The 27774-nt window shown below is 37.8% G+C and overlaps 1 protein-coding gene across 4 annotated transcripts in view; it reads right to left on the bottom strand.

Annotated features, from left to right (window-relative positions):
* DGKB (diacylglycerol kinase beta) overlaps positions 1-27774 on the bottom strand; it is a 306824-nt gene that overhangs the window by 66458 nt on the left and 212592 nt on the right. For all 4 annotated transcript variants that reach the window (XM_089533137.1, XM_089533138.1, XM_089533135.1 and 1 more), the window contains exons 22-23: positions 8117-8207; positions 329-524 (exon numbers count right to left, since the gene is read on the bottom strand). In XM_089533137.1, coding sequence (XP_089389263.1) covers positions 329-524; positions 8117-8207 — 287 coding nt within the window. The remainder of the gene's footprint in view (positions 1-328; positions 525-8116; positions 8208-27774) is intronic.

Raw genomic sequence — 27774 nt, 5'->3', positions numbered from 1 at the left:
AACTAAAAATACACAAACACATCTGTATTAAAGTAATTACATTTTTATATAGGCTGAGAAAAGACATTATTCTGGAAAGAGAAATCCTTTTCTGAACCTGTCCAGAAGTTGCAATACTTGAGCCCAGACAGGAAGCATGCTGTTTAGATAGTTGATAGATTTACACTTTTCTCCAGACCTGGTTAGAATTCTTCTATAAATCCACCACCTTTGGGTATCCCAGCCAGAGATTCATACATTAAACAGTTCATCTGTTATTTTTAAGGTACACATAAAATCTTAAAGTTTAAACCTAGAACCAAGCATTTATTTCCACTTGGAAGCTCACCTTGACATGCAAACTTCAGTTCCTTAGCATCTGTAACAGTGGTTCTTTTATCAGACTTGTTTTTTTCATATCGACGATGGCTTCGCCTTTTCTTGGTCTCACCCCAAAGATTTGATCCACCATGCATACTTGGAATGTTCAAAATGGCAATCCCTTCCAGAGAAATATTGATCAAGTCTATCTGAATTCCATCACACTTGTCAGCAAAAGTAAATGAAAGAAAAGGAAAAGGAAAAGGAAAAGGAAAAGGAAGGAAGGAAGATCAGTAAAAGACTAAAAAGGTGCCAGAATTAACTTACTTTTAGTGAGTGTGTGTGTGTAATACACACACACACACACACATATATGAGCACATAGTAGTCTGGATTGTGTTGCTAATCTCTTCTGCCCACACCACATTTGAATCACAGGGCTTTTGTAACTGAAAACACAACTGTGTGATAGCAGAACTAATGCCTATATAGGGATAAATTTTGAAGACACTCACAGTGCCAATTTTTTGAAATTTCGTTTTGTTCCCAAATGCTCCAAAATGTCCATGAGGGGTTGTGGGGTGTATTTACAACACATTTTGCCAAGCCCTGGGCAAACTTAGACCTACAAGAGACTTTTTTTGGAAACCCCAGACATGGTGAAAATGTCTCAATCCTCCCTTAAAGCATTTGGGGCAAAAACAATTTGTTTGTTTGTTTTTGGACTTTTTGTTTTGTTTTTTGTGGGAACAAGTGCAGCCCTCCAATGTCTTCTAGAGTCTAATGAGCTCCCTTAGCCTTCCAGAGTCGCCCATCCCTGCTACACAAGATTGGATTTGGTCAGCACTTGGATGGGATACCACCAGGAAACACCAGGATCTCTAGGTAGGGAAATGAAGCTATTTTGGCTGAAACCCCAGATAGCTGCTGTCAGTCAGATTCGACAATTCTCAGCTCAAGACTCTCAGTACAAAATAGGTTTCTATGATGCTATGGATCTTTTCCATTTGGTTCTTTCATTTATTTATTTTTACAGATCCAAATGCTAAAAACAATCCGTAACTGTCTAAATGGACATGAAACTGTCAAATCTTCTAGAAATTATTCTCGTCATATTACATTGTTGGTTATGACAGCAGTCAGTGGATGCATATCTGTATTAGACATAGAACTCTTAATTTGTCTTGTTCCTCCCTGCCCTCAAAATCATCACAATTTTTAAACAATGGATAGCTAGCACAGCCTATTCTGTTCTATTAGAACCCAGTGGTAGCTTATTGCATTTCATTCATGCAACAGGAGAATCCAGCAGGGGGATGTCTGGGGAAGTCCTCTAGAATGAGTTTTCAGATGACATGGAAGTAGGGATGGAAATTCTCAGTTCTCCCACTTTCTGACAGATGTTGAGGAAAAGACACCAGTACTTCTTCCTGTAGCATCATAACAGTTGGACCCCCCCCCCCACACACACACACACACTGTAAAGGACAGAAAACTCACCACAATTTAAAAACTATTTATTTTAAAGAAAGTCATGCAGTTTTACTTGGAACTGCAAGACTTTCTGAAGAACAACTTTGCAGTTGTAGGTCTGCCTCCTGCCATGACTGTTTCATTTTGCACAAAATTTTGAGAAAGAGGAAAAATACAACATAGGAATAGATAGGTTATATACTAGGGATTAATAAATAAAAGTGCAGTGCATAGTGGTGTTTTCGGGCTGGTTTTCTACTCTTGCTTGATAGAAGGCCAAAGTGTGCAGCAAAAATCACCATCAATCTTTTATCACCTTGTAATCTAAGGAAGCCCCAAACAATGTATCTTTACTCTCTGAATCTGCACTCTCCTTCTTTCTTGACCTGCCTGCCTACTCTGATTCCCTGATTCCTGCTCATTCCTGCCAATTCACTTCATCCTCTCCAGCTGCCCTCTCCTCTGCTACTCCTTCTCAGAATCCTACCAAGAATCAGTCAACAGGTAGGTCGAGAAAGAAAGGGAGCACAGACAATTCAGGGGACAAGTTGCAAAATCAAAAACCAAACCCAAATCAAAACCACACTAAGAAAGAGCAGAGGAGAGGGCAGCAGGTGCACAGTATCCTTGGTGGGGAGAAAGCCAGTTTAAAAATAGATCCAAAACACACTGCAGAAATAATCCAGTTTGAGACTGCTTTAGCTGCCCTTGCTCAGTGCTAGGGAATCCTGGGAATTGTAGTTTGTTGTGGCACCACAGCTCTCTGACACAGAAGGTTAATGTCTCACAAAACTACAGTTCCCAGAATTCCACAGCACTGAGCCAGGCAGTTAAAACAGTTTCAGACTGGATTAATTCTTCAGTGTATTTTGGACCACAGTCATAGTTTTCACAGTTAACATGCATAACTTTAGGGCTCAGCATTCAGGGAATGTTCTACTCTGCTCTTCCCTTTTCATTGTTAAACCATGCAGGCACTTATAAAAACTGTGCAATTTCAGTTAGTATAGATGCACAAATTTGCCTTGGAGAGGTGTGTTGTATTCCAACTGTGCAGCTTTTAAGGCTGCACAGTGTTGACAAATTTGAACAGAGAACAACAAAAAGTTCCTTCAAGTTGTGGGAAGTTTTCAAGAACTTTTTAAATTCTCACCAGTGTTTCCTGCATGTTTGGGAACACCATATTTCGACCACATTCAGGAAATTGTCAAATACTCATTCCATTCCTACATGGGAGACTGGAGAGAATATGAGACAGGGGAGGAAAATTTGGAAAGTACCACAACTGAAATGCTGGGTTCTGTGCCCAAACGTTATGAGGTTCACTCAGGACCATTTAGTTTGAGGCTATGCTCAGCACCTATGAAAGTGTCATGTCTAATGGACAGACTGGACAGACATTACCATGGCTCTAAAGACATAAATTGAATGTAATGTGCTTTGGGTCCTGAGCAAGAAGAAAGGTGGGATATAAATTTAACAAATAAATGAAGTTAGTAAAATATTCAATCAGTAGTGTGATTAGTATAATTTAAGTCCTCTGTTTCACAAGCACTGTCTCACCCTTACAGTTTATTCCAGATAGTTCAAATATAGTAGCAGCAGCTTCTCTCTCTCTCCTTCTTCAATTCTCCTTCCTATCTCCCCTTTAAAAAGACAGTCCTGCAGTGAACTGGGTAATCTTGCCATATCTATATCTTACTATTTCAGAACCTGCCTCCAATAGCTAAATAAATAAATAAATAAATAAATAAATAAATAAATAAATACTTTTATAATAAATGATAAATAAAGGTGTTGGTTAGTGTGAGCTGCTCTGAATGTCTTGCTACAGAAGAGTGTGATATGAATAAAAGTTTTATTTATTTATTTAAAGTTTTTTAGAGTGCATTACAGAAGTCGAGTCGTGAAGTTACCAGTGCATGTACTACAGTTTGTAATAAAAATACTCTCTACTCTGGATTGTAAAGTATCTGATATGGAGTTATTTCTAAGTTGTACACAGGTGATGCTTCTTCCATACATTGACTTTCGATTGGGAAAAAACAGCAATCACAACCATTAGGCTTCCTTTCTAAATTTCCTTTTAAGTATCAAAGTTTAAAGCTGCAAAGAATATTTATGGTTGGAACCTTACAATGTTGTAATGTATTTCTACTCACTAAGAGGCTGTGATGATGAGAAAATGGGCATATTTTGTGGTGAGCATCTTTTAGTGAGTGGTCAGAACTAGCTTTACTTTTCTAGGAGAATCAAATTCATTATTATTTTTAACATCTCATATAAGTGTTAAACATTAAGATGACTTCTTTTTACTAAATATTCTGCTCATGTGTATACTCACTTACTCCTATACATTCTTGATAAACAGATATTAATTTCATAATTAAAAGTAATCTTGTGTAAATACCCTGCAGGCCTCAATGAATCAAACACATACTGTGTGTCAGGCCTCCCACTGTCTTCAAGTGGAATGTACTGGCTGGATAATTAGATAGTACATATTTTTTAACCTTATTTGCATGCATATTATATCTTTTGCACACTGACAAGCAGCAGTAACAACAAAAGTCAGATTACCACAGGGAATTCCCACAAAGAAGTCTTCATTCCTTATAATTTGCAGCCTAAATTAAAATAATTTGATCTTTGACAAGGATGAAATGTCAAGCAGAAGGGGGTCCTCTCCAAGCCACAGCCTGTGGCTTCTGAAATCTGCCTAATTTATGTCAGTCACTTCTTAATACATATTTAAGTATTACACGAAAAAGATGATAAATATGCAATCTGACACCTTTGGTATTTCCCTGCTGTTAATTTATAAAGGTCTTGCACCCCCCCAAACTGACTAAAATTATTTAAATAAAGGGAGAATTGTGATATAAGATGGTGCAGGGAGCATTTTCACTCAATATCAAACACAGCAGGCAGTACACTAAGACAATTATTTCACTAGGTCTCAGAATCCTGCTGTGATGGGTTACTTTCAGAATTAGTAAAAGAGAAATTCTTTTGTTCAGGCAGTTAGGAATTTTCAATACAGGTCTATTTCAACTATGATAGCATATGTACAGTAAGTTGAGTGTGTGTGCTTCTGTGTGTGTATATAATTTTTACATAATTGTTTCTTATATAAAACTGTGTTTGGACTTTATTGTTAGTGCATACAGTGGCAGAATGTATATACAGATGACAGTATTGCTTAATAAGTACTTGGTATCTTCTCAGGTTTCCACGACTCCCCTGCACACATATCATGGATATCAAAATCTGTGGAGATTCAACTCCCATTATATACAATGGAACAGTAAAATGCTGTCCATTCTATAAAATGGCAAAATCAAGGATTGCTCTTAGAATTCATTTTTAATGAAACTATGGGTGGTTGTATCTGTGGATGCAGAATTGGTGGAGGGCTGACTGTACATGTATATACATAGCATGTCTGTCAGTCTGTCAGTTCATACATCCAATTAGAAAAAGGAGGAGCAGATGTGAAAGACTGAATTAGTTGAAGGACAAACCCAATTCATTCACACTCATATGACACAGACTCAGAATGGAGTGTTTCTTTTCAAACATGGGAGTTTCCCAGTGGTATCTGATTCCTTTTATGTCAGTGGGACAATAAATCTGCTTTGGGTTTTAGTATGAACTATAGAGGAACTATCCAAGGTGTTGAATAGATTTAGGGAATGCAATTCAGCACATTTGACAGCTTTTTGAGTTTGTACAAAAACCAGGGGTGGTATCACCATCTCACTGGCAAAGGAGCCACCAGCTGAACATGAGTTTTCCTTTCAAGCAGCCCCTCCTCATTTCATAAGCCTCTTTAAAATTTGCAGCAGGTAAATAATAACCTAGAGGTTTTAAGTCATGTTTTGTTAAACTATTCTTTCCAGTACGACTCATAATTGATTGTGCATTTCCCCCAACAAGTGGCCATTCTAAAAGCACTCTCAGTAATGTAATATCTTTGTAATATATCTTTGAAAGCAGTATGCATTTAATAACTAATTTGGACATATCATGAGATGACATGGCTCATTGGGAACAACAATAATGCTTAGTAAAGTGAAAGGTAGTAGGAAAAGAGGAAGCCATAGCCTTGAGTTTTCAAGACCTGAGCAGGTTAGTTGATGACTGGAAGCTTTTGAAGATCTGTTGCTGATAGGATTATCATAAATCAAAGCCCAATCAATGGCAAATAAGAAAAATTAGTTTAACAACTTTAAGTTTAATCACCTTTTAATCACCGCTAGGAGGCTAAAGTGAAGAACTTGTTTCAAACCTTGGATATTCCAAGGACAGAGACTGTGAAGTCAGTTTTATGCTCATGTCTTGGTATTTTATTTATTAAATACATTTATATCCCATTTTTATCCAATAAATGCTAAGCAGCATAAATGGCTCTTTTACTTCCCACATGGTCCTCACCCTGTGAGAAACATCAGAATCAGAGAGAGATTGATTGATTCATAATCATCCTGTGAATTTTATGGCTTAGTGTGGTCTAGAATCTGGATTTTTAACACTAAGCACATGGGTATCTTTGCCTTAAATTCAGGTAATGTGCTATATTAAAACTCATAATCCAAAACAGCCATCTCACTGTTAATATGCCTCTTTCCACTGCTATGTTTTTTTTCTAGACAGCTGCTTGTCATTTCTGAATTGAGATGTTGTCTGATATATTTCTTGACTTCTCATTTCCCTGACCAAACATGGAGTGCAGACATCTACTGAAGGCACACATCTTACAATCAGTCATATGGTACATAGGTTCAGGAGAGCAGATCCAGATAGGCAAAGGGAAGTGGGGCCATTCCACTGCTACTAGACCTCCCTGCAGGTTCCCCATCCTAAATATAATCAACTGCAGCTATTCCAGCAGAGTGAGATGAGGTGGGAAGAAGAAGAATCCATCAGCAGCCCATTTGTCCACTATCTGCACATGTTGACATTGTTGTGTGCCTTCAAATAGTTTCCAACTTATGGTGATCCTAAGGTGAACCTATCACAGGGTTTTCTTGGCAAGAAGGAGTTTTGTTTTGCCTTCCTGAGAGTGTGAGACTTGCCCAAGGTGGGTTTCCATGGCTGAGCCAGGATTCAAACTCTTGTCTCCAGAATCATAGTCCAATGCTCAACTCATTACACCATGCTGGCTTTTGTTCAACCTGTATCTTACTCCTTTTTAATTGCCTGTATATCAACTGGTCTGGAAGCCTTTTTGTTTCAGGAGGCATGGGATGGAAATGTTTTAAATAAATATATAATGATATTTGTTACACATTTCTAAATGCAAGGCTCAACTTTATCAGATTGGAATGTATGTGGATAGGTATTTTGATATTATGTTTAATAGTGCTACATCTCTGAAAAGAAATACCTGATTTGAGCCTTTTCTACAGGTCATTTTATAATGATTACATGAATCTTTTTGTCTTTCTTTCTATCAGTCTCTTTCCCAGCTACCTTAAATGCTTAATAACAAACTGGCCCACTGTACAAAAGTCATTTAATGATGAGGAATGCTTTCCCAAAAATGCATTTCTTAACCTTTAGTTCAGGAAGGTAAGTACAGTTTTTGTACTTTAAAGGTTAGAAAACTAAGAATTTAGAAATAGGTTTTTGAAATTCTAAGAGCAATTGTTTCAGTTTTGCTCCTCCTTTATCAACTGTGCTCTAGACTTGGTAACTTCCCTCTTAGTTTCTAATATTAAAGAGGTTAAACTGTTTCAGTCTTTGCCCTTCTGAGATGTTTTAGCATGCATTTTGTTATTTGACTGTTATTGTTATATCATATTTTTAATGTGCTAGCAGCTTTCTGGATTCAGAAATGAATGGACAAACATGGTGCAGAAAAAGGCTAATTAAACTTCAGGGTGTAACCACACTGCAGAATTAAAGCAGTTTGATATCATATTAACTGCTGTGAGTCTATCTACAGAATCCTTGGATTTGTCGTTTGATGAGGCACTAGAGCTCTCTGACAGACCAGGCTAAATACCTCACCAAACTACAAATCTGAGGATTCGGTAGGCAGTTAAAATGGTGTCAAACTGCTTTAATTCTGGAGTGTGGCCTTCAAGTTGGCTAATCAAGATCCTGAAATATCTGCAAGGCTACAACAAAAGTATACAATAACAATTAAATCTGGGGGATTAGACTTCATAAATAAACGTGTTACACTGTCTAAGTGAATTCCTTTAAACTGGCATCTCTCTCACATTCTTACCTTTAAGAAGACCTTTCCTAATGTACCTTTAGAAGGGATGTCACACAGGTTTAGTTTAACATATAACCTTGCTTTTGCTAGAATAACACACAATTAGTTTCTTACTTCTATCTCTATAGATTCATGCAGCTTCTTGCAGGTTGCTGAGAAAGTTTCAGAAGTGCCAAATTCGAAGTACCAAAATTTATTCTTCATTCTGAAACATGAAGATTGGAAAAAGAAAGGTAACATCAATATCAGAACATTTTTAAAGAAAAAAAGTTAGCATCCTGACTTCCATCATAAAGGATGATAACATCTGACATCCAGTTTGAAACAGATGAGCTCATAATTTTCAAAAAATTAAATGCGGCTGTCAAGAGGTATAATATCCCCTACAGCTATAACAGGAAAGTCCTGTAACAGAGATAGATTATAGGTAACTCTTAGGGATTTTTGGCAATTGCCACTTAACCAGAGACATGTCTTGAAAACTACTATGTGCCATATTATGTATTGGACTTAATTTAAATTCTGATATTGCAAGGTGGAAAAAGGAGAAAAAAAGAAAGCTTTCCCCAAGCTAATGCCTCATTGTTCTTTATGACAGGTATTTAAAAAGAAAACACAAACATTCCACGTATTCTATATTCTTCAGACATTTGGCTTTAAGGCAGCTCTATGGAGAGGAAATTGGAACTCACTGACTAATACTTTTAAAAAATGAAGTGCAAAAATGGAAGTTTAAAAAATCAAGATAATTGATTCTATTGCCTTTTAATAATGGAAAATACATTGAATATCCTTAAAATGTGAGGTTTAGGCAGAAACACCATACTAGGCCATACTAGTGAATGTGTTGTGTATTTTACATACTTATGTTGGGCAACTTTACATAAAAAGGTGTGAATAAGTGATGTGGGTCTCAGCTGATTGGTTGTCTGTCTGCTCCCATTTTCTCCTTAATATTACTGAAATTCTTGGAGCATGCCTAATAGTGTTGTATCATGAATGTGAGGACAATGAAGCTAGTGATAATGCTCTATTCAACATTTGATTTGAAGATTTGAGAACATTTAATGTATTACAATTTTAATGGAAGAACAACATAGGCAAGTGAAAAATACACTGAAATACATGCTCAATCTGGTACACTATTCCTAATAAACCTGTCTTACAAGTGCAAATGAGCCAGCCCTCTTCCTCCACCTTGTGGTCCTTGAGCAACTGACCCAAAACCTGGACCTTTCCACTTAACTGATTGACAACAGCTTTCCAGTTTGCTGTTCTTAATTTAAATATAACTGATGCTGAATTTAGGATTTTTCTGAAACCCCAGAAAGCTATAACTCAGTGGAACATACATTCATAGATTCATACATATAAGTGGTTTTCAATGTCTCCATGAATGTTTTGCCTTACTTCTCAGAAGATCAGAACTTACATTCTCATTTATAGAAGGAGCTCCTACACATGACGAGGACTGGACAACATTTAGCCTGCTATCTTCTCTGTCACTGAACATGGGGGAAAAAGCTAACCAGAAAAGTGTAATAAAATTTTTGCAATGGTTATGGGGTGATATTGTAAGCCTGAGGGCAGGGAACCGTCTAACTAAAAGATTGTATGTACAGCACTGTGTAAATTTACAGCACTATATAAATAAAGGTGTATATATATATATATATATATATATATATGTATGTATCAGCTTTTATTCTTCCCCTAATACTCTTTATATAACTGATAAAATAGTAAGCCTAAGTTACCTACAAGTATATATAGACTGCTGTCAATGTCTCCTTAACAGAATACTAAGATAAATCTTGACCTCATGAAAAAGTAAAAAAGATACATGAGCACGAAACATAATAATAATAATAATAATAATTTGTTTTATTTATATACCGCTATTCCAAAGATCATAGCGGTGAACAGCAAGTAAGCTAATTAGCAAGTAAGTAACATACACATTGTTGTATTCAATTGACAATAAAACACATTGGCCAACAGAAAGTTTTATTCCTGCCTTGTTGGAAAGAAAGTATCTCATAACCTGTAAGCATATGGTGATAACCTTTCTTGCTAATATCCCCACTTTGATAGAGTTTTCCTTAAGCTGGTTGTTAGTCTCTTTATGACATATAAGTTAAATGTTGCTTGTAAACCATTACAAGCAACAAAATTGTCATGGCCCACAGAGGTATGAGAACATCTTTCCATACAGACAAATCTATCAGACATATTTCTAGGAATGATAGGTGCAAGGAATAATAGCTGCGATGGAGAAAATTTCACTTTTGAGATTTCATCTAACATGCTCTTCTTTAACGTAACCTTTTATTTATGATATTCAACACTTTAAAACCCAACCTGCCTGAAAGTGGTCCATCAGCAGGATAATGTATATAAATGTATGCCTGCTTCTGTTGTAGTAGTTAAGACAAAAATACAGGCTGCAATACTATACCAAACATGTTTATACACTGGGCACTCACAGGTCAATGGTATGCATTCATGATAGAATTACAATTATTTGCTTTAAATGAAGCTAGCTAAAATATGCAAGTTTCCAGATTCAGAGTAATCTATGGCTCTTTTCTAAGTTATTCAAAGGAGGCACTTCTCTTTAGTTTCTTTGAGTCCCCGCTTAGAAAAAAGGCACAGCATAGAAAGGGATGGATGGATGGAGTTTTAAATAAACACATGCTCTGATATATATATATAGTTTATAGCTATTTATAACACCAACAGAATTCTAACCATTGCGTTGTCTAACTAAAAAGACATACCAAAATGGCTTGAACTGTCATTATTTCTATAAGTCCTATACAATCTCTGACATTAAGCCCTCATATTCCTGTTTTAGTCACACTATAGAATTTGTTTTTACATGGTTTATTGTAAGGCATAATGTTTATGGAACTTTGTGATAATTAAGATCCATTTGTAAGTTTTACACCATATATATCTACATTTTAAAAACATGTTACTTCATATTTATAATACTTTACAGTATATCAGAGGTTGGCATCTCTGGTGATTTCAGGGGCCCATTTTCAGATAGGAAACTAGGAAAACTAGGGAAAGTCCACCATAAAAAGTATTTAATACTTGTTTTAAGAAATTCATGTAGTTTGCTACTGAAATTTGATGGCAAGGGGATAGTGTCTTGTCCAGGATGGGAGAGGTGCCCAGATTTACTGAAATTGCCCACACCTGTCCTAATGTAGAATGTTTGTAAATTGTGGGTGCTTGTAGGTGCACTTTTTTCTGCCATATAGACAAGCATCCTTGTAGCACAGAGTACCTCCCACCATCTTAGGATGGCATGCTTGCTATGATCCTGCTTGGATAGAGCCGTCCTGCTTCAGTGATCCATGCATGGGAAACCTCCTGGTTTAATTTCTACAATGTATGGCATATACAGATGTCCAAACAGCAAAGGAGGACAAGGCACTGCAAAATGTAGGACATTTGAGAAAAATAGAGGCCATTTCCAAATAAAAGCTAAAAACCCTCATAGAAATGTAAAGTCATGCTCAAAATGGAGAACATTTTGAATTCCTCCTGGGTAAGCACTTGAGATTAAATTTAGGACATGTCCTAGAAAAGGAAGACGACTAGTTACTTTTTGAATATATGTCTACCTTTCAAAACAGTTCAACAATTTCAAAACAGGGGAGCAAGAATATTGACTGGAATCACAATACTATTACAGCAGTACTGGACCGCCTTCATTAGCACTGATCAGCTTTCTTGGTCTAATACAAAGTGCTGGTATTAACCAATAATATCTTTGCTAGTTTAGGGCAACGATATGCGAAGGACAGCAATGCCCCATACATTCCTACATGTTCCCTTTGATGATATCAGATGCCTTGTTTTGATTGTACTTTTAGACTGAGGTATAGTGGGTCTCCACTTGAGATCGGCATTTCAGCCATAGCCTGTTCCTTTCAGCTAGACAGGTTTCATATGAAAAGTTCTTATTCTAATTGAGTTTTTAAAATAAATTCTCTGGATAATTCTACCAGGTTTTCTTTCAATTCTCCTGCGGTGTCATGTCAATATAGTTTAATTGTGCAACATCTTTTAGTTCTCTATCCCCTCTTTTTTGATTGACAGCCATATCAAAATGACCAACCATATGGAAATATCCCTCAAATTCCAGATTTTCCACATCAGATACTCCTTCATTGTAACCATAAGCAGTGTATAGAAAGAATAGGAAAGCAATTCAATCCCCTGTTTAGATGAATGCAGTCCATCAGCCTTGTACTATCTGGAAGAGGCAAAGACCAGTTAGCAAAGTCAATGGTAAAGAATAATGGGATCTGTAGTACAATAGGAAATGGAGAGCCAAAAGTTCTTTATTCCTATACTATGTGGAGTTCGGTGGTACAGCACATTCTCTGCAGGCAGTTCCCAGGTAGGGTTGGAAAAGGAAGTCCTGCCTAGATCCCAGAACAGGCTTTGCCACTAAGTGTTGACAATACTGGTTTAGATGGACTGGTGGTCCAAGAGGAGGTCCAAGAGGAGGAGGGCAATTTGTTTCAGTCTATGATAGCCTGACAGGTTTTTAAAAAGAATTTCCCATCCCTGTTGCTTCTCTTCCTTTTTGAGATTCCACAGATCCTCCTTCCATCATAGCAAAAAACCCTGTGGTTGCCCAAGCAAATAAGCACTATTTCATCAGTGGTTAGCTCTTTCAACCTGAACCCCTCCTCCTCAAAAAAAAGACAACAAAAGAGTTATCGTCAGCAAAGTTTCTTGTCATTTCAGTTAAGGTGAATAACTTGGGGTAAAATTAAGCTGCTTTGGTTATCAATACAAAAATAGGCTGTGATGCTGCTTTGCATTATGATGTTAATTAAAAAGCCCCCTACTGTTAAAACTATTTTATATAACCTTTCTGATTAAGCAATTAGATAGCATATTATCAGAAAAATTGCTCTGAGTCTAAATATGGAAATAATAAATGTTTTATTATACATCAGATGAACATGTGAGCAATGCATCAAAGTGTGCACATTCCAACTTTTTTTAGTTACTGTTTATTCACAAGAAGTAACTTGACCAATGTAGAAGTAGAACATTTTTTTAAAAAACAACCTCATTCTTTTGATCTCAAAGGTAGCCCACACAAAGCATAGCACATAATTTATAGAACCCTGAATTTATCAGTCTTTAAAGGAAGTATAATTATAATTTTTCACATGTTTGCACATTTGGGTCTTGATCCAGAGATTGATAATGAAAGGATCAAGTTGTGAATGTGGTCCGTTTCATATGAGAGTGCTCAATGTTGTGGAATGACAGTAGCTGAATTTGTAGTAGTAGTAGTAGTAGTAGTAGTAATAAAAATTTATTTTTACCCTGCCTCTCCATCTGGATCAATTAGATATAGCCAATGGTGTCAAAGGGGGTGGGTGGATGTATGAGGAATATGGACTGTACCAAGTCACAACCCAGTGAAGAGGTGGCAGCTGGTTTGGCCTTCTACACCTTTTGGTGCAGAAGGAGCGAGCACACCCTTCCTGGTTTCTCCATCACTGGGCTTTCTCCCTGATGAGTGAGCAGCAGGAGAGGCAAATGTGCATGCTTCCCAGATGACACACTTCACAGTGGGTGACACCTTAGTAACACCATTGGATGTAGCATAGCTTATGAACAGAAATGATGAATATAGGGCGGTACACACCACCTAAAAAGGGCGGCCTGCTGGCGCCTGTTTTTTCTCTGCAGGAAAGCCACAGCCGCCAAACCACACGGCTTCCCTGCAGAGGAAAAAGAACCTGCAAAAAGCTGGTTCTTTCTATGGCACGGTGGCTTAACCAATGTGCCACTGGCATGCTGGTTATGTAAGCGCTGCATGGCGCCATGCAGATGCCACGTGGTGCTTATGTAACAATGGCGGCGCCCATGTATACAGGGTGCCACCATTGTTATGCCCTCGTCACATGCTAGAGTTATGGGGCATGTGGGCACTCCACCCCCAGGCAATCCTTGCACGTGGTGAGGGCGTCACAAACAGCCCATGTGTACTGGGCCTATATTTCAACTGTTTATTGACTACTACCACGTTGGAAGTGGTGGCAGGTTTAGGGGGGAGTCTCTTCAGTTTAGGGATGTGGTGGCTTAGTGGTTAGGATACCAATTCTGATGATCGGAAGATCGAACGGTTGGCAGTGAGGTCGAAGAGCTGCATGATGGGGTGAGCTCTTGCACTAGTCCCAGCTTCTGCCAACCTAGCAGTTCGAAAACATGCAAATGCAAGTAGATAGACTGGTACCACTTCAGTGGGCAGGTAACAGTGTTCAGTGCAGTCATGCTGGCCACATGACCACCAGAGCAGTCCTCGGACAATGCTGGCTTTTCAGCCTAGTAATGGAGATGAGCACCAACCCCTACAGTCGGCTACGACTAGACATTTAAGTCAAGGGACTACCTTTAACTTTAACTTTACTGGGCTGTCTGTTTCAGCCCTTAATCTACTTTCACTCTCTTGAATAGTTTATGTGAATTCATGAAATGGTTCTTTCCCACTTCTTTTATTTATATGGTTTGACTCATATTCTACTTTTCTCCTAATGGGATGCAAAGTGGCTTACAATATAAATGGAAAGAGAACATCTGGAACAGTATGGAGTTCCAAAGTTTTAGAAGTATCACAGTAAACCATACATCCAATGAAAACAGTACTTTTAAGAGCTTAACATTAAAAGAACTAAACCACTTAAAATACATATTATATATGAAAAATGGCACACCTCCTTGCATATCACTCTACACTGGAGGCCTGTTTTAAAAGAAAGATCTTTGCCTGCTGCTGAAAAGCCAAGGCAGGAGGGCAGAGTGAATGTTTAAAATTATGTCTTGTTAGTGTTATTTGTTTTTTACTATTATTGTAATTTTCAATTCATGCACTTTGTTTTAATTCATGTAGGAGTCACCTTGGTTCCCATTCAGCAGAAAGACAGGATATAATTTAAATAAATAGTGAATTCACATGGGGGGACCTCCAAGCTGCCCCATCGGGGACATATGTTTCACCCTTGATTCATCTACTGCTAGCTTTTAATGTAGCAAACAGCATTTTGTATACCTTTGAGATCTGCACTCATACAATATACTCTTTTACACCTAAACCAGCTTCTACAACTTTATCCAAAACAGACTTTTTATGGAATAATATTTGCCTGTCACAATCTCTCTTAATTCTTCTTTTTAAAATGATTGATCCTCAACTCACTACGTTTAATCCAAACTAGGAAAAAAGATATAGGAATACTACAAATCCATGATGTAACGTAATCATGAGTGAAATATACCCACAAGCAATTCTCCCTTTACCCTGTTATTTTTAACATAACTGGTAAGAGAATCATGTGTGAAAATCCATATGATTCAAGGATCTACTAAAAGCCAACAACTGATAATCCAGACTGAATATGTTTCAAATTACCAACAGAATTTTCAGGAAAAATGCATAGATTATCTCACCTCCAATAAAAATCATAATTGTGTCTTTCTTAAAAAATGAAAACAGAACAAAATAAAATCCCCATAGTTAGACACAACAAATATTTAGATAATATGGATAACTATTAATTTTAATGAATTTTTAAAACATAATACTTCTCATTGAAAAACAGCCAACCTTTTCTCATTGCTCATAAATCTATTACCCAGGTAATTTTGTACTTAGGTAAAATGATTTCATTGTGGCATATAATATATATTAATAAGATTGTATGACTTCTTTTAATGTTCTCCTTCTCTTTTCTGTCCTGTCTTGGCTATCATATAATCCCCATTCTGTTATATAATGAATCATATGAAAAAGATAAGGAAATGGTCAGTAGTCACGCATATCTAGAAGAATTTTATATGTCTGCAGAAAGATTTATAATAGGCTCAGTTTTGCCATTTTTTATTTCCAGTAACTAACCCTTGGAATGGCAAGTCAGAGGTATTCAGTTTCTAGATAAAGGTTAAAATTTCACTTTTGCAAAATCTCATGTTGTTAATATGGCAAGCACAAAGTGTTAGCCCACAAGGAGAGCAGGAAATAGGAAAGAGAGGTATCTGGGATAAAAAGAAGCCGTAACATTATTGCCAACAAGGCTGGCAAACATATGGCCTGGACCCAGTGCAAAGAAATGGAGTTTTAACACAGCAAAACTCAATGTAGGCTGAGGCCACATGGGCACTTCCATGGATAGATGGAACATCATGCTAACTTCTCCTGTGGAACTGTATATTTTTGCTGGGGAAGTACATGTGTAACACCTTACCATGTTTAGACTTTTTTGGCTGAATCTAGACTTAGTGAGTATCCACACTGCAGAATTAAAGCAGTTTCACATTACTTTAGTTGCCATCCTGGATTGTGTAGTTTGGTGAGGCACCTTAGTGCTTAGAGTAAGCTGAATACCCCACCAAACTACAGATCCCAGGATTCTGTAGGATAGAGTCATGGCAGTTAAAGTGGTGTCAAACTGTTTTAATTCTGCAGTGTTGACATACCCGTAGACATGCTTAGTTCTCACTGAAATAAATAGCAGTTAAATTAGTTCTGAGTAGTTTCAGGCACTGATTTTAACAAGACACAGTTTCGGTTGGCTTTGACCTCGTGGCTGTCATAATCCCATCTGAGTGTTTTTACATACCTTATTACTCCAGATAATTTATAAAACTGAAAACATAGTTTTTTGTGGGGCTTTCGGGCTATGTGGCCATGTTCTAGAAGAGTTTCTTCCTGACGTTTTGCCAGCATCTGTGGCTGGCATCTTCAGAGAATGCTTGCGAAACGTCAGGAAGAAACTTTTCTAGAACATGGCCACATAGCCCAAAACCCCCACAAAAAATTACAGATGCTGGCCATGAAAGCCTTCGACTACACAAAACTGAAAACATTTTTTAAAATGTCAAAAGAGTCTCTGCTTTAAAAGGCTTATAATTTCTAAGATATGACACAAAAAGGTGCGGGGAGGGGGGTTACATAGATGTCGTATTCTCTTGGCCAACTTGCTGAACCCACTCAGATATATTCCAATATATTTTATTTACTGAAATAAATAAACGAACTCCCTGGTGTCACTTTTTTCATCATCCATATGCTTCTCATTCCTGTTCTGTTTGCCTAAAAAATGGTAAGCCCTCTCAGTGGAGACCCTGCTATGATTTATCCACCTTATTCTTTGTAAAGCTGATACACTGAAAACTAAAATGTGTCTTGAAGGTAATGATGAATTTAGGAGCATATACCTCAGGATGCACCTGTGCTATCCTGATAGGCATCAGGGAACAAGGGCTGCTTTGTTAAACACCCCTAAGGTTATATGCTTTATCAGAATTATATAAATGTGATATTCTGAAGTGGCATAAATTAACAAGAGGTTAACTTCAAGCACCTGGTATAAAACCAGCACCTGGTTCAAAACCAGCAATTACACAGCAGTGTGATATCTGAATGATAATAATTTACAAGAGACTTCCCGCTTAACTGAACAGACATTCTGATCCATGATGCTTTATCTTCAAAAGCAAACGCCAGTATTTATAATCACAGTAAGATGCTTATTAGTGTCTTAGGGAAAAATGTGATCCACATGGTGGGGAAAAATGCTAGGCATGAGGGAAAAAATTGATATGGGGGGGAGGGCTCCTGGTTTGTGGCCTTTGCATTTGATTATGTAGATGCTTTTCTTAAAAATACATTTCTATTTTTCTCAGCAGTTTTGTTTACTTTCTCAGCTTGACAGTTCTATAAGCAGCTGCTGACATAGCAGTGGTACGTTAATGTGTGAACTGGTGTGTGTACACATACATATGTCTTTCTGTGAATGGGCAGCCACAATTATTAATGTTCATTTTTATGTACAATGCAATACATAAAACCAACTAGTATATATGCTGTGCATAAAAACAAACAAACAATGACTGTCTCTATCACTGCAGTTTACACAGTCTCCAAATAATCCTCCCCCTTGAGAAAAATGTATAATGTTTTAATTCATTGGATAAGATAATCAAAAATTTTGCATATTTTTAATGATTTTTAATTGCATTTGGGGACTTTTGGAGCCTTTTTTAATCAATGTTTTTAAATTTTTATTTTAACAACAACAACAACAACAACTTTTGTTTAATATTTATTTCCTCAAAATGCTTGGAAAGGAATTAAAAGAGTCCCCATCTTTTAAACTCCCATGAAGGAAGAAAAACAATCTAAAGACAATTGGTAGGTTTTCTGATGGGACATTTCAAGGCACTCTTTCTTTTCAAAGATGAAAAAAAATGTGAATATCATTTGTATTACTTAATCCATATAAAATTTTGCCATTTTCTTGGGGGGAGATATATATATATATATACACACACACACACACACTGACCTTATGCTGTTACTAATTACACAGACCCCATGCCTTCATAGGAACACAAAGAAACTCATGACTGTTACCATTCAACTCAGGTTTACTATAAATCAACACAACAAAAATATTTAAGTTCTATGGCAGAACATTTGAAATTCTGTCTTCTTCAGCTGCTCTGAATCAATGTACACGGTACCCAGGGTAGAAATTATAGAATAAACAGGATTCTTCGAATGACAAAGTGAAACTAGGTGTTATCTTCTAGGCTTGTTTGAAATGCTTTTTGATGGTTTAAAAACCAGAGACTTTTTGATTGCACTGAAAGTTTGTAAACAGCTTTAGATCTATCGTTTCTCATCTATTTTGCAGAATCAGCAAAGCCCTGTATGGAAATCTCTGTAATTGTGTGACTTATAACCAAGAACCTTATTAACTTTATAGCAAGGTCATAGAACTTCACACTTCATTTTTAAATTATGTCAGAGGAATAAAACAATTTTCCTTGTCTTTACCTCTAATATCCTGCTATGCTAACGTAGACCTGACACAGACTTTTACTTAAATTAATGAAGCTATTATTATAATTCTCCATAGGGCTATGATCAGTTTTCTATGAAGCAAATCCTGGCTGCCGGATCCTACTGCATAATTCTTACTGTATTTTAGAATCAAAAATGTACAGAGCATCTTTATGAATTGCCTTCATGTAAAGCAGGTCCACATGGAATTCATTAATCTGCCTATGAACTAGACAGTTCTTAACTCTTACTGGAAAACTATAGACAATAAGTTCAGGAGCAGTCCAAAAGCACCTTTCAAAAATAGATCTTCCACATTCAGTTCAAAACTATAATATTACATTTATTTATTCTCAAGAGATGTTATAAAGAGATTAACTTGACATGTTTACCTGTCCTAGGACAGGACAAAACAAAATAACATGTTCCCTTTGTGCTGCAACGTTTTCTCTCCCAATTGTAGTACCCCAAGAAACTGCGCTGCAAAGACAGACAGCAAGAAACAATGATCTTGTTTACAGGAAGGCATGCCACAGGGACCAAGCATTTTCTACTTATAAAGAGAACCCCCCCCCCCCCCAAAAAAAAAAGGTAATGGCACCAGAGGAAATATATAAGAAGCCATGCCCTCCTTCCATTAAAAAAGTATTATAGCAATAGCAAGTACAATTCTGTACTGCTTATCAGTGCACTTAAGCACTCCCTAAGCGGTTTACAAAGTGTAAACTAATTGCCCCCACAGTCTGGGTACTCATTTTAGCGACCTCAGAAGGATGCAAACCTGAGTTGAGCTTGAGCCCCCTTGGCTGGGATTGAATTCGCAACCTTATGGTTTGTGAGTGAGTGGCTGCAGTGCAGGCATTTAACCACTGCACCACCAGGGCTCCTGGCATTCTGTTAGCACTTCCAAGATGAGTGACTACAAGCTTTTGTTCTCTAGCTTATTTCACTCCTTGCTATCACTCTTTACAGTCAACATTATACCACATCACTCTCTGGAAACTGTCTTATGTTTCTCATGCTTGGAGAGGGATAAATAGATGCACCAAAAACTTTAAAGTTGGAGCTATAATCTAGCTTCCACATAATAACAGTTTCCTATGGTTTGAAATGGTGTCCGCCCTTCGTATTCACAGGGGTTCTGTTCCAGACTCACTCTGTGGATGCCAAAAACCACAGGACCTCAAGTCCCAATGGTTTTAATAGAGGTACACCATGTGTGTTGCCTTGTGTATGTGCCACCATTAGGATGAATGGGGCAGGGCCATCTGTGGATGCTCAAATCTGTGGATTGCAAGCCCACAATTGGGATGGACTGAATGTACTTTTCAAGTGAATTGAGTCTATGATAATTTACGTGAGAAATTTCTTCATTCCACTTCATCTCAAAAGTGCTCCTGGATTCCAAAACTGACTAACACAGCTACCTCCTTGAATCCTCTGATCTTAACATTCCCACCTTATCAAGGTATGTTCAGCTTTTCTACCTTGAGAAGCCTACAGCAGACAATCTTCTTAAGAAAGGCTGTACAATTCCTAAATGTCTGCTAAAACATTGCTTCTAAACGATTCAGGCTAGCTATCCACTTCCATAATTTGTGCATACATTTCACTATTTATGCAATGTTTTGCTCTACAGTTAAACTATTTGTGTGTGTGTGTGTTTGTGCACGTGTGTGTATAAGTGAGAGAGAGACAAAAAATTCCATCAAACTTCTGTTGCTCCAAACACAATTGACATATTTCCAGGAAAATGTGAATTATTTAAAAATTAGTGTTCAGATGTGCTCTGAGTAAGATTTACATGGCCAAGTTAAGGCTTCTTACAAAAATTATGAGCATGTGATTCAGATAAATAGTTTATGAAACTTTTCAGTAGCATGAGGTCTCATGCAGCATGGTTACATTCTTGGCTGCTCTCTGGAAAAAGTGTCTGACACCATGCTCAAGCTCAGAAGGCATATATTACCTGTTCCCCATTGATTTGCAACAAAAGAATTTCTCAGTATTTCTCTTTAACATTTACTCTCAGGGAACCTGTGCATTGGGAGATATTTATGAGTTGCTTTCAGCTTAAAAATAAATCACCTCTAATTCCTCTAAGCGAAATCAATCAAAAGTCTGTAAAAAATGGCTGGTTGTTTGGTCGATTCTGGCAGAAAAGTAAACAGCACTTCAGCTTTTCTCTACCATTAAGGCCTAAATGGCCTAGAAAGTAAATCAATATCTTCAGTCAGCCTTCTGGCGATTGCTTAGCCAGTAGATATGGATTTTCACTGGCTTACTACTCTCCTTTGGGACTAACCTATACTCCTCAGAGGGTAATAATAAGTTCGTTATCTAGTTCAGCTCTTTGTTGTACATTTAAATGGGCCACATCCATCAGCTGCACTTGTTGAAGTTAAGAGATGATGACATCCCATTCCACCTATTTCATAATGAAACACTTGCAATATATTGCAGTAGAAACTGTTATAAAAGTCCGGTTTGTTGATAGATTATTGAGATGCGGAAATGTGGGGGAAGGGGAGTCGGGGGTTGAAATCCTAATTTCTGTATGGGATTACTTCCACATTAATGAGAAAAATTTTGGTGCTGTTTATTTCTGTCACACATACATCGTACAAATTGTTCATTATTCATATCAATCTGTTTCAAATATTTCCGGTTAAACACTGCTGCGAAGCAGACAGCTGTCAGAACCAATCAGTGTTCTTTGAGTTTGGCTACCAGATGTTTGCTGGACCAAAATGATTTCCCTCCCCCCCCCCCCCCCACCTTGGACAGAGAGGAAAGCACTCATTTGGTTAGACACCCAGTGTCTTCAGACAGAGATAGTGATAGGCCGTGACACTGAGTACCCCTTTCAACTGTGCATATACATTCCCCTTATAAACAAAAGTTGTTCTGTACCACTTGAAGAATCCGCAGAGTGCTTTTACTGACATTAGTTTCTCTTTATTCTAAAGGTTAGGCAGTAGCTAAAGAGCTGTTAATCACTCATCTTTTTACGCTTTCAAGCAGACATTATCTCTGGAAACTTTTAAGGTGTTTTTAAAACAGCAGCTTTTAGCAAGGCAAAATGACTTCGGCTGCTCCAAAACTTCAGGTTCTCCTGATTTGGAAGGAGAACATTGTAAAGCTGCTCTTTCTGTTAACTGAAATCAAGTCTCAGGTAGAGGAAGGACGACATATTGAAATCTATTCTGCTGTATTTCTTTCTTTCTTTTTTTTACATGTGCCATGAATAATGACAGCCATCCTCCAATAGGTGTTACAACATCAATATGTTCTACCTAAGTTATAACCTTTGTGCATATCTAGAAAGCTCTAGGGACTTGAAAATACTGTTGTTGTAGCTATGTGACTTCAAGTCATTTCTGACTTATGGTGACCCTTAGGCAACCTTATCACATTTTTTCTGGGTCTGAGAGTTTGTGACTTGCCTAAGTTCACCCATAGGGTTTCCATGGCCAGGCAGAAAATTGAACCCTGGTCTCCAAAGTTTTAGTCCAGCATTCAAACCACTACACCATGCTATCTCCCCAACCCAGTCCCCTCTGAAAGTGAGAAGTGATGCATAAATGACTTAACTAAGTTAGTAAGTAAAAAGAATTTTTACTTTTGGAATTTTAAAATTTTAAATAAATAAATAAATAAATAAGTTTTGAATTAGGTACAGCAACTCTGAAGATGCTTCAAATAGCTCTCTCTCCTTGGGTTCCTGTGTGGTTGAAGGGGATATTAATTATAAATCTGGAGAGTTATGACTTGAAAAGCATGGGACAAAACAGACATAGATCTGAAGGCAGCCAGAGGAAGATAATAGATCAGGAGTACTTTCAGACTAAAGGACAATAGCACTATGATTCCATTTTAAGTGCCATGGTTCCATTCACTGGAATTGTGGCATCTGTATCATTTTGTAAACTATCTAGAGTTCCCTGTCACAGAGCTATAGTATATCACCAAACCACAAATCCTAGGATTCCACAGGATACAGCCATATCAGTTAAAGCGGAATTATACTGCTATAATCATGTAGTGTGAAAAGGCTCAAGGATAGACAAAGACCCAAAGTCAAGTAGCCTGCATTGAAACTGCAGAAATAATCCAATTTGACACTACTTTAAGTGGCTCAATGATATGGAATTCTGGGAACTGGCCTCCCCTGCACGATACAGCTTATTCCCTCCTATTATAGAGTCCTTCTTTGTTGATCTTATCATCACAATCTCTTTATATTGTAAATAATTTAATTTAGTTTTATGATCAGGGATGGGTGGTGGGGTGTTGGATTAATTGTAACTAGATTTGATATATAATACACTGTTTTTAGATGTGGTAACCCACCTTGATTTCCTGTGAAAAGGCAGTCTATAAATAAACCGTTGTTGTTGTTGTTGTGGCACCAGAGCTCTATAACAGAGAAGGCTAAGGCGCATTACAGACCGCCCGTTTGGGGCGGCCTGTAAGCGGCCCTTTCCCCGCTGTATCGGGGCCTCAGCTGCCACAACAGCAGCCTCCAAGGCCCCGATCCACCGCTTTCCAGGCCGTGGGGAAGCTGCAAAAGGCCGCTTCCACGCAGCCTGGAAAGGGGTGTCCTTGGGGCTTCATGCCCCAAGGACACCCGATGGCGGCGGGGAGGAGGAGAAAGGGGCCGCTTGGCCCCTTTCTCCTCTGCGTCGCTGGTGCAGCCATGTAAAGGCTGCACACAGAGACGCAAAGCTGGAAGGAGCTCCGAAATGGAGCTCCTTCTGGGGCCGCAGAAAGGGCGCTCTAGGCGCCCTCGAGTGGCCCTTCTACGTCACCACCGCGCCGCCCCATTTAGAGGTGGCACGGTGGTGATGTCATCATGGCGGCCCCCGTGTAGAATGGGCGCTGCCATTTTGTATGTGCTGAGCACGTACTTTTAGGCGCGTCTGTAACACGCCAAAATGTCTCACAAAACTACAGTTCCCAGAATTCCACAGCATTCAGCTATAGATAGCAGTTAAAGCAGTGTCAAACTAGATTATTCCAGCAGTGTCGATACAGCCATACAGGCAAAGATGGGAAAGAAGTCCATTTTTAAATCTCTCAGAGCAGGTTGATATAATTCAGAAGTGGGCAACTACGGAAGGGGCAAGAGGCATTTTTTTTGCCCTGTAGGCTGCATCATAATTCCCAGTGCAACTGGAAGTTGCAATCATGTTACTTCTCGTTCCAAGAACTGTCAAAAATATGGCCAATTTCTGTGGTTTTAGGTGATGGTGGGTGAAGGACCTAAACTGCCAGATTTTTGTGAAGGTTAGATTGTGTTATAACATCTCTTTAAAGGTCTTTGTTTCTCCAGCTCTTCTTTGTTTTAGTAATGCCGACTCTGCTAAAAACAAAACAAAAGCACTCTTCCAGCTAGACAGAAAGCATGGAAGAAAAAGGGTGGTGTTGGGCACTTGTAAAAAGGAGCTTCTTTGTCAGAGGCTTTGTTAACTGAGGTATGCTTGTATTTTCACTCACACGCCAACGCACTTGCCAAAGTAGGGCAGAGGATGACATTTTGATTTTTTTTAAAAAAAATGTATTTATTTCCCCCCTAATATTTTGTTATATATGACAGTCAATACAAATGTCATAGTTCTACGTATTCTACTAAAGATGTTGAAATCTGTCAGTCTAATTCTTGATGTATTCCTGAATACCAATCAGCATTCTTCATCCATACTACTTCCATACTGCAAGAACAAAACAAATCGAAAGTCCAAAAAAGAAAAGAAAACTACACTCATATGTATAAATCCAGATCTTCAGGCAAAAAGAAAAATACATGCTTGCACTAATTGTCAGAATATACTTATATATATTCCATGTAAATTACGGTCCTAGCCAAGCTATCTGTGTAGTCACCATGTGCCCATGTTACATCCACACATTCTTTATACTGGAATGACTGTATACAAGCAAAAGAAAAGATACTGTATATGAAATGTCTCTCCTCCACTGGGATTATTAGGGAAGATAGTCACCTGTTCTTTGTCCCACTACAATGGGATGCTAAGCTGATGAGTGTATTATAGGTTTTCATTTTTCTGTAGTATGTACCTTCATTGCAAACTCCCTCATGAGACATCTGGAAGGTATCTACAAGAAATAGTTTCATCAGGCCTTTGGTCTTTAAAACTGCTTCTAAAGCTGCCTTCTTTTTAATCTGTTTTTAATCTTGTTTTTAAGGAAAGTTCTCATTTATTTTGTTGTATATTATTCTGTAAGTGCTCACAGATGGAAAAGCAATAAGTAAAATAAGTATTTCTAATAAAATCACTTGTGTGAGAGGCAAAAAGTACTTTCTGAACATGGAATGCACTGGAACAATGGAAGTTTATCGTGATTGTACTCTGCCTTCTCAACATGACTATCACTAGTTTTGACTTTTTTCAGGGCATTTCTCTAAATTTAGTGTCAATCCCCAAGGTAACATATTCCTTCTACCATTTTTACTAGCAGATTGTTATCACCCTTAGCATTGAATCCCCAAAATCTCTAAGCAGTAGTGGCTCCAAGAAGGAAATGTGGATCCACTGTCAAGGTTGTCTTGAGAAAATCCATCAGTTCTAATTCTGTATATCTCTGATCAGGTTTGCCTACTGGGTCCTCTGAGAAGGAAGACATCTCTTCAGAACTTCCACTGAACAGGTCCCCACAGCCCCAAGTCTAACTCCTAAATGGAGTGAATGGATGCCCCCAAAGAGCACTAGGGTGCCAATTAGAGCAGAACAACTGTATCAGTTGCTAAATGGTAAGTCAACATTTATGTAATCTCCTCTGATTTAGTTGGAACTAGCTATTAGCTTTGAGCCTAGCCCTTTAACTTATATGCTGCAGTACTTAGGGACATTGACCTTGACCCTCTAGGCCTGATTAGAAAGCTCCAACAAGCCAGTGGTAAGAAAATTTGATCTTCCTTGTCTTAGTAGTATAGTTGCCCTAAACCTATTGTATGTGCAACATGACAGATATTTTTTGTTCCTATCCGAGGTCCTGACTTCATTCTGTCATTAAGACATTTTGGGCAGTCCTAGAACATGCTTCCATCATCTTGTTTGGGCTCCCATCTCTTCTGGGCAGTGGATCAGGGCAACTGACATTGAAGTCTGATATGTAACTATGTCCATGCTATACCCATTTGTTTTGAAGTTAAAACAAAATGAGACTAACAAATCCTGGGTTTGGTGAATATTTCCTATTTATTCAAGTCAGTTGTAGGGACTTGGCAGTAATTTATTAAATTTAAATCAACAGGTCAGACTGGCACAAGAATCTATTTCATAAAGCCCAACAATTTATTTCCTCTCAATAACACGCTTGATGAATATTCCTACAGGATAACCTTGAGACCAAAAAGAGAATAGATTAAAGATGCATGGAGAAAATCCATACAGATAGCTGAGTGAATCCATCAGTGTTAAACTGAGCAGGAGTAGCCATTTATGGAAAGGAGCATAACCAGGAGGTAGTAGTGACCTTCAACCTCTTCCAGAATTGCAACAGGAAAAAGTAACGACAGGGGAAACATCCAATATTACAGCAAACGGACTGCTAATCAACACATTATTGATTCCTCATTGTTGTCAAGGTCATTTAGTGTCTTAAAAAATGATCTCACACTAAACCTTTAGAGAAAAACAGAGTAAAATGCTATTAATTATGGAAGACAGTCAATAAGAGGCTGATTCTCTTAAACACAAAGGCAAATCTTGTGTTGTTCTTGATTTATGGTGACAATTATAATGATAAAACATATGCAGTTTTTCAACAATCCCTCATTTAAGTGAGGCTAATAACACTGCTAAGAGGGCACACATAACATATATGTAAAAAGTTTGCTACTTTTAAGGTAATATAGTTCAACACAGTAAAAACAATGGTAACATTCCCACTTAAACTAATCTTATGCCATTACTCTGTGTATCTCTTATTCACTGCCACATAATTTTTTTGAACAGTAACAACCTAAGAGTACCTAGGTAGAACAAAGGATGACACATAGTAAAAACCAAAACGAAAAAGCATAGACGCTGTCCACAGTGTCGTTTCAAAAATAAAAAGTTTGAAGAATGTTACTGAATTATATCAATCCAATGCCATAACTGGATAAAAGTAGTGAGCTGTAATGGATAGGTTTACAGATTTTCCCACTAACACATCCTGTGCATCATGTTGCATAGTGTTCTCCCGATCCCAAAGTGCTTTGTAACCCCAAGAAATGGTTTTCTGGATCTTAAATTGTTGCCATGGAAAAGGGGGCAAAAAAGGTCTGTGACTATACAATCCTACATACCATCTTTTGGATCTCAGCCTGTACTTTTAGCTAATATTAAAACTACTGAACTGTTGTTCCTTTTAATCTGTTGTCACTTTTGCAGCACAACACAGAAGATATCTGGTGTGCCTTCCTGTTTCAAGTGAAATATTTCTGACCTAACTTGTCAGCTTAGCCAATGCTCAAGGATGGTGGGAGTTTTACTCTGGTAACATCTGATGGGACATAGCCCCTGCTGTATCCCATTTTTTGAAGTCCTTATAAGAATTTAAAGGCTGTCGTCCAGATTTCACCTGTTTTCTGTGCTAAAAATAACAAATTCTCTCTCTCTAAATAACCATATTAATTTTACATGAAGTGTAATTGTGCAATTTATTTTCAGATGGCTCACAGAAAGCAGCAGTAATAGCCAATCACTTTTCTTTCTGAAGCCCATCAAACACCAGATATGTGATTAAAATGTGTGTTGCATGCTACAAGATGGACCTCCTTACAGTGCCTTGCATCAGTGCAGACTAAAAGCTAACATGTTTTCCTACATTATCCTGTGAGTTTTTCCCCCCAGCTGGACAATTATTTGGG

The sequence above is a fragment of the Sceloporus occidentalis genome, unplaced genomic scaffold (assembly GCF_023333645.1).
Source record: "Sceloporus occidentalis isolate IW3139 unplaced genomic scaffold, rSceOcc1.0.p SCAF_7, whole genome shotgun sequence".
Classification (NCBI taxonomy): domain Eukaryota; kingdom Metazoa; phylum Chordata; class Lepidosauria; order Squamata; family Phrynosomatidae; genus Sceloporus; species Sceloporus occidentalis.
This window is presented reverse-complemented; position numbering and strand designations above follow the sequence as displayed.